We start from the raw sequence: 8177 nt of genomic DNA, 5'->3' as shown, positions 1-8177 counted from the left end.
CCCAGATGAAATGAATTTGGGCTGGGGAGGGACCTGTCTGAGAAGATGTGGGCTTGACAAACTCTCAGTACTCAGAACTAGCATGACCACCCTTGTTTTATAGTCTGGCTGTTGTAGGGATGTCTGCCACACCTGAAGCTTTCACATGTTCTGTTACAGAAATGGCATACCCAGTAGTGAACAGAGCTTTATGATACTCACGTGGTTTGCACAGCAGAAAAACTGTTAGCGCAATTTCCCTGATCACAACATTCATTCATGCAGTGTCCAGCTCCCGTAAAGCCTGCTGGAGGTACAGGCAAGGACCTGCCTGCAGTTTTTTTTTTTTCATGCCCTTTATGGCAGGGCATGAAGCTGCAGACATGAAGGAGCACTCGGTAGCCGTGTGTTGTGAGATTTGTGGTACGGGACACTGAATTCCCCCTGTAGATGACCTGAGCCCTGCAATCACACACATTAATGTGCAGTATGGTTCATAAGGTTTCCTGGGTGTAATACAGTGTACAGCTAAGGCGATGTCCTGGAGCTGCTGTTGTAAAGCTGGGACGCCGTGTGCGAATGTGAGTTCGACTGACAAAGTTTTTGACTCCATAATGTAAAGTAGTTTGACTCCACAACAGCACAGCCCAGAAACCGGTACCTCTGGTAACGTTCACAGTGCAGCAGGGAATGTGCACCAAGCCGTGAGTAGGGCCCTGAGCTGCTCACTAAATAAATAAATAAGTAAATAAGTAAATAAATAAATAAGGGGCTTTGGAAGAACGGCACCTCTAAAGGAGGTTTACTGAGAACTTAGCCACATTTTCTGCGCCGCAGGTTTTGGTTTGGGGTTTTTAGGTTGGTTTTTTTTTTTTTTGAGTGTATTTTGGGTTTTCGGGTGTTTTTTTCCGAGCGCCCCCTTAGAGGGAAGCTCACGCCGACCGCTCTGCCTGCCGGCGCGGGCTGCCCTGCGGGACGGCTGCCGTCGAGGAAGCCTCCCTGCCTCCCTCCCTGCCTCCCTCCCGGGGGATGAAGGATCCCCGCCTCCCTCCCGGACCCTGCCGGCCGTCCCCCGTCCCCCCGGGCCTGCCCGCGGGCTGTCGGCGGGGCCGAGGCGGGGCGGGACGGCGGGGGGCTGGCGTCAGGCGGCGGGCAGCCACTGGCACGGCGGCTGCCGCCTCGCCTCGCCTCCCGCCGCGGGGGATAAAGGCCCCGGGCCCCCGCTCGGCTCCGCGCCGCCGGAGCCGCTGGGCGGGCAGCGAGGGCCGTGCCGGGCCGGGCCGCGCCGTGCCGGGCGGCGCAGCCCCCTCCATGCGCCTCGCGGGCGGCGCCGGGTCCCCGCGGGCTGGGGGCTCCCCCCCCGGCAACGGCAGCCGGTGGCGGGCGGCGGAGGGCGGCGGGGGGAGCGGCAGCAGCAGCAGCAGCAGCAGCAGCAGCAGCCCGAGCCCCGCGGAGGCTTGGTCGGGGTCCCCCAACGGCAGCCTGGGCGGCTGGGACCCGTTCGGGCGCGACGAGGAGCTGGCCAAGCTGGAGATCGCCGTGCTGGCCGTCACCTTCGCCGTGGCGGTGGTGGGCAACGGCAGCGTGCTGCTGGCGCTGCGCCGCACGCCGCGCAAGGCGTCCCGCATGCACCTCTTCATCCGGCACCTCAGCCTGGCCGACCTGGTGGTGGCCTTCTTCCAGGTGCTGCCGCAGCTCTGCTGGGAGGTCACGCACCGCTTCCACGGCCCCGACGGGCTCTGCCGGGTCGTCAAGCACCTGCAGGTCTTCGGCATGTTCGCCTCGGCGTACATGCTGGTGGCCATGACCGCCGACCGCTACATCGCCGTGTGCCACCCGCTGAAGACGCTGCAGCAGCCCACCAAGCGCTCCTACGGCATGATCGCGGCCGCCTGGGCGCTCAGCCTGCTGCTCAGCACCCCGCAGTACTTCATCTTCTCCCTCAGCGAGGTGGAGCGCGGCTCGCGGGTCTACGACTGCTGGGCGCACTTCATCATGCCCTGGGGGCCCCGCGCCTATGTCACCTGGATCACGGGCGGCATCTTCGTCGCGCCCGTCCTCATCCTCGCCACCTGCTACGGCTTCATCTGCTACCACATCTGGCGCAACGCCCGCGGCAAGGCGCGGCCGGGGCGGGCGGCGGGCGGCGGGCGGCGGGCGGGCGGCGGCGGCGGCGGGGGGGGAGCCCCGGCCCCGCGGCGGGGGCTGCTGCTCGCCCCCTGCGTCAGCAGCGTCAGGAGCATCTCCCGAGCCAAGATCCGCACCGTCAAGATGACCTTCGTCATCGTCTCGGCGTACGTCGTCTGCTGGGCGCCCTTCTTCACCATCCAGATGTGGTCCGTCTGGGACCAGCGCTTCCCCTGGCTCGGTAGGTGGCGGCGGGGGGCGAGGGGGGGGACCCGGGGGGGACCCGGGCTCAGCCGTCGCGACCCGGGCTCAGCCGACCCGAGAACGGCCCCGACCCCCGGAGCCGTCCCTGCTGCAGCCCCCGGGGCTGTCCCTGCCGGCACCGCCCGGGCTTTGGAGGGGGGAGCCGGGCACCTGCCCCCGGGGTGCCCCCCCGGCCGTCCCACTCCCTGCTCCGGCACACCCCGACGGGGCCGGCGCCCCCGAGCATCTCCTGCTGCCAGCCGCCGGCTGCCGCGGCACGGTGGGGACTGGTTCGGGGGTGCCCGACCCTCTGTGAAACCCTGCTGGAAATAGTTGGTGAGCTTCGAAGTGTTGCGTGAGGCATGACAGGCAGCGTGGCAACACGCACCCAGGTTCTTCATAATGAGGAAGATGCAAATCAAAACGCTGGAAGTCATAGTTTCTTGTTATTTTTTTAAATATCCCCAAATTATCACTTGTGTAGTGAGATCGTTGATTGCCCCTAATACGGAACTAAAGTCAAGCCTAGGGTGCAGGTTTGTACAGAGAAATAAACGCTTGCAGTAGACAAGCAAATATTTATTTATTTACTTACATACCTCAAAAGTCGTAAAAAGAAATGCAAGGCTGCTTGAACATAAGGGTATTTGGTGGGATTGTTTGAAGAGATTCTTTAAATCTCATGAAACTGTATAGCACAGCAATTGTACTTCTGTGGTGCTTCAGTCTTTACAAAGAGAGGGCACTAATAATTGATTCGACCATATATTTAGGTTACTCGATAATTTAACTAATTAGCAAAAGTAGAACAGCATAACTGTTCAGCGGCATAGTGCTAACTTCCATTTGTTCTTTCGGTAACGTTTGTTCAACCTCTGAACAAATTTCAGTGTGCAAATGTACCCAGCAAAACCCCGTGTTACTGAAAGCAGTGAGAAAGCTGTGGGAATTTTGCTGTTGCTTCCCAAGGTAACCGTTTTTTTAAAGCAAAAATCTGAATAAAAACTGTGAAAAAGTAAGTCTGTTATTAAAATATAAGCACAGACTTATCAACACATGGATAAACACCAGTGGAAAAGGGCTAAAGCATTATTCCGTGCCTGCGGGCTGTGCTGGATTGCCCCATACTTCTGTCATGGGTTCCTGACAGACAAATTCCCATTGACTTCAATGGGAGCTTAGCGTAAGTAGGAACTTTCCTGACTATACCCTTATTTGTTTCAAATACCATTGCTGAAGTCAGTACACTACCTTGTAGAACTGGGATTATTCAGCAACTGAAAAAGAAAAGGAAAAAAGAGTTAGTAAAGCAATTGACTGAAGGCTGAGCATGTTTCATTGATGGTTAAACCCCTTTCTTTCCCCCCCAGACTCTGAAAACACTGCTACTACAGTCACTGCTCTCTTGGCCAGCCTGAACAGTTGCTGTAACCCGTGGATCTACATGTTCTTCAGCGGGCATCTCCTGCAAGACTGCATACAGAGCTTCCCTTGCTGCCAAAAAGTGAAGCAAACGCTGAGTAAGGAAGATTCGAACAGCAACAGCAGGCGACAGACTTCTTTCACCAACAACAGGAGCCCAACCCACAGCTTGAACACCTGGAGGGAGTCGCCCCACTCGAAGTCGACCAGCTTCATCCCCATTCCCACCTGAGAGGACACCGGGCAGGCCCCACAGCCCGGTGGCAGCGCTCGGGAAGGTTACGGCAGAGCACCTCAAGCTGGCCAAGGGCGCTGGTCGTGGCAACAAGGAACAGCTGAGATGGCCCCAAGATGAAGTGTTCTGCCTTGCTCAGTAAGCTGTTCTGCAGCCTGTAAATTATTGTATGAAAGGTATCTAGGACTTGGGCAACCCGTCAGGAAGGCGTGACAATAATAAAGCAATTATTTTTCTAAATAGAATGTATTATTCATATTTTTTTGTTTCTAAAATAAGTGCATTGTTTCCTTGCTCAAAGCAGTAAAAACAGCAGAGTTAACATACTTTGGGATAACCCCGCTCTCTAGCATTAATGCCTATAACTTCTTACACAGAGAAAGAAGATGATAAAAGTAAGATCACACTTTAGTCTTAAACACAAACAGGAAGGAGTTGGAAGAAAGTCCTGACTGACCAGGTAAGGAACATGGTTAGACAGGCTCTAAATTATTGGGAATCTCATTGACCATACTGCTTTATCCATTAAAGCAATTTCAAAACGTTAGCAATTCTCATTTAATGACAAAATATAACAGTCCTTGTGAAGGAAAATTCGTAACTGCTGTCAGTGTCTGCATGTGGATTGTGGAGCTTGATTTTCAGGGTGACATTTCTTCTTCCCTTCATGTTGGTGGAAGTTATATGGCATTTTTGTTTGTATTGTTGCACCTACCTTTAATTTTTTTAACTATTAAAAAAATATTTTGATAAATTAGTATGGTAAGCTATGACTAGCTCAGCACTGTTACAGACACACCAAGAAAACTCATCTTGACTACCAGAAATGCTTGCTTTGTGAGAAAGAATCATATCTTTTGTTTGTCTGTTCACACAGACAGCTAGAATTGAGCCACATTTGTTCTTTAAGCAAAATAGCTCCGTAAATTTGGGGGGATGTTGCTCTTTGGTAATGGCTGCAGAATCAGCACATTCCAAGACACAGATTTGGGAATCAAGCTTGCAAATCTTCTGGAAATATGTAAAAATTGTCAATGATATTTATTTATTTGTGGCAGGTCATGACAATGTAGGCTGTGAAAACAGCAGTAAACTGCAATAAAGTCACCACATCACATTTACAATCAAGCATTCGAAGTGTGCTTGTCTTCAGTACAATGCATGCCAAACCAAACATAGCTCCTACAGCTTCTAAATAATCCTGTTGTGTCTTTCTATGGAGACTGTGCTTTACCTGGGGACCAAATTTTGAAGCTCCTTGAGTAATTTCTGCTGAGTTTTCAAAGTCCTGAGGATCTCTCTCAGGTGTTCTGCATTTAGAGTAGTGAAACCAAAAAGAGACCTGGTGGTGTTCAGTGGGCATCTGCATGATGCTCTCCCTCTGTTCTACCCATCTGCTCCATTTTCCTCAGCTGTCCGGGTCCCGAAATCCAGTCGTTCCCCTGGCGCTGCGCAGGACTCCAGGCGCGGTTCCAGCTGGCCCTACAGAGCAGTGGGGCACGTGCACGGCAGGAACCTCAGCAGCACGTTTCTTTTCTGCCCTCCCTCCCCCAAAGTCAGACAACCAAGATTGCTTTCCTAATTGCTTGAGGAGAAAAACAAGGGGCTGCAGCTATGGCTTTCGCTGAGATTGGTGCTGGCCCCATGCCTCTCTCAGCAATGGTAGCAGAAATTAATAGAACTAGAGACAGATAAGGCCATATACAACACATCATTTGCTTCAGGAGCTGGCAGATGTATCACTGACTATTCCGGGCAAAGAAGAACGAAAAATATGGCTCAAAAATAAAAACTTAAAAGAAGAAAATGCTTTTTTGTTGTCACAAAAGAAAATCGTAGCTCTTTTCTCTACATTTCTTGTCAGCATTTTCTGCTCTCCGGGAGAGCAATCTGTTCTAGTATTTTGTTGGTGGTGTCCAAAACACTAGAACCAAAAGGACAGCACGGCAGAAGGGCTTTTATTTAGCAGGCTGTCTTTTTGACATGGATATGACAACAGTTCTCAGCAGTTATGGGTGGAGGTATATGACAATGAAGTTGTATTTTAGTCCAAAAAAATGCACGCAGTGGTGTTGTGTGAGTGTATTTGAGCACATTATATATACTGCATATATTTCACAAGTCGATAATTCACAATTGCTGAAATTGCAAATGTTTCAAGTTAAGTACACTATTCTTTGCCTAGTTTTATATTTGTGTTGCTACTTTCTCTGTACATAAAATATATATTAAAAACAATTAGCTGTACTAAGAAAATTTTCATGTTTGCTGAATTATTTTTCTACTACACTTTTTATTCTAACGGAGAAGATGGTGAGAAATAATACTGATTATAAAACTAAGCAGGGTAATGACCAATAAATAAAAAGAGTAAACCAATTCAAAATTATAATTTTCAGTTTCTTCCAAGTATGTTACAAAACCTAGGCTTACACTTGGGCTTGTCAGTGTAAATGTACTCCATGAGTGTTCTGTTTCTGTAATTAAATTAATAAAATAATTTTGGACTATTTGGATTCCAGGCATTTTTGTAAATACTGAGTTTTGTTTTTTTGTTGTTGTTTTTCTTTTTCACATAATTGTAACCTGGAATTGATAACAGCACATATTTTTATAATTGTTCATTTTTAGAGTTTTTTTTTGTTTTTTAACAACTGCTTTGGGTTATCATGAGGGCACACTAATGAGAATGGAAGGGAACAAGAAACTGTGAAACCATTGCATGTTTAAAACATGACAACTTGCTCCAGTAAACCTGTATATAATTGATGAGAAACATTTTGTTTCTTTCACCTGACTAGATTTGCATGACCTGACACATTTTTGATGTGCTCCATGTATTTTACAAAATGTGAAATTTCTTTGTTAATTTTGATGAGTTATTCCATGACTTTAAGTAATTAACAAAATTCAAATGTTTTTTCCGTTACACACAGAGCAGGAAGGACACATGTCCAAAGAAGGGATGTGCAGTCAGCTTTCCACTATATGCTGCCAGTATTGTTAAAACATGCAACATAGCATTCAGTCGTGTTCTAGAGGTGGTGCTTTTTTGTTTTGGTTTCAAGGAAGAAAATACTAAGCTTCTAGTGAAAAACAAGACTGAGCGAGTGAGCTTGCACTGTGTTATTGGTGCTGGGGATGCTCAAATTGCAGCTTTTGGATGTCAAAAAGTGGAGCATATGTGATGATAGAGAAGATGGAAAGGATTTTATTCTTCTAAACAGGACACATTCCTTGCCCCCTCACCCCCCTCCCCCCAAAAAAAAGAAAAAAAGCTTTTTTGACTCATGTACTCATGTCTTTTTAAAATGGTAAGCAAATAGTTTGTTTAGAAAGAAAAAAAATGTTGCTTTTTATTTCTTTGTTTTGTTGATTATTTTTTTTTCCTGTATTACCACAACAAGACCAATGTCCAAAAGAAGACATATGTTCATGTGGGCCCAATCCTGCAGAGACAAAGATCTGCAGCAAAGCTCATGGCCAGTTCCTAATTGTACAGATTAAAAGACCTCACTGAAGTGCACATATGCTCTTTTCCAGCTTGTGCACAAGGAAACCAGGGCACAAGAAGGACAGGAGCTGTGCAGCCATATCATAAAATCATGGAACCATAGAATCACAGAATGGTTTGGGTTGGAAGGGCCCTTAAAGCCCACCCAGCTCCAACCCCCTGCCATGGCCAGGGACACCTCCCACCAGACCAGGTTGCCCAAAGCCCCATCCAGCCTGGCCTTGAGCACCTCCAGGGATGGGGCATCCACAGCTGCTCTGGGCAGCCTGTGCCAGTGCCCCACCGCCCTCTGAGTGAAGAATTTCCTCCTAACCTCTAATCTAAATCTTCCCTCTTTTGGGTTAAAACCATTCCCCCTTGTCCTGTTGTGATCTGACTGGGCAAAAAGTTGCTCTCCATCTCTTTTATAAGCCCCTTTATGTCATCCAAGGGCAGGTACTGGTGACCCAGCCTTAGAAAGTGAACCCATACCTTAGAGGAGAGCTATCGCTGAAATACAGTTACTTACTGCGCAGGGGAATCTCCTACAGAGTTGGCCCAGCCTGAGTCCCCCATCTACAGAAAGGACTAATTAAATAGGTTGTCCTTCTAAAAAGTGCCAGCATAAGTTTCACTCATACAGTGCCTTCTGTGCAGGATTTTGGTAGACTTGGCGGG

At 49.0% G+C, this 8177-nt stretch overlaps 1 protein-coding gene across 1 annotated transcript; it reads left to right on the top strand.

Moving 5' to 3' along the window:
* The first annotated feature begins 993 nt into the window (after positions 1 to 993).
* On the top strand, positions 994 to 6867 carry AVPR1A (arginine vasopressin receptor 1A). The gene is made up of 2 exons (XM_048065475.2): positions 994 to 2347; positions 3720 to 6867. Exons 1-2 carry the CDS (start codon positions 1009 to 1011, stop codon positions 4001 to 4003), a joined length of 1623 nt encoding a protein of 540 aa, XP_047921432.2. The 5' UTR covers positions 994 to 1008; the 3' UTR covers positions 4004 to 6867.
* The last annotated feature ends 1310 nt before the right edge of the window (positions 6868 to 8177 follow it).

The sequence above is a fragment of the Anser cygnoides genome, chromosome 1, assembly GCF_040182565.1.
Source record: "Anser cygnoides isolate HZ-2024a breed goose chromosome 1, Taihu_goose_T2T_genome, whole genome shotgun sequence".
Classification (NCBI taxonomy): domain Eukaryota; kingdom Metazoa; phylum Chordata; class Aves; order Anseriformes; family Anatidae; genus Anser; species Anser cygnoides.
Note: the sequence above shows the minus strand (reverse complement) of the source record. Positions and strands in the feature narration are given on the sequence as shown.

Excerpts from the sequence above, each read along its gene's own strand:
- AVPR1A (XM_048065475.2), top strand. The coding sequence starts at position 1,009 with ATGAAGGATCCCCGCCTCCCTCCCGGACCCTGCCGGCCGTCCCCCGTC. Across the intron at positions 2,348-3,719 it reads CCAGCGCTTCCCCTGGCTCG|ACTCTGAAAACACTGCTACT; the intron begins GTAGGTGGCGGC and ends TTTCCCCCCCAG.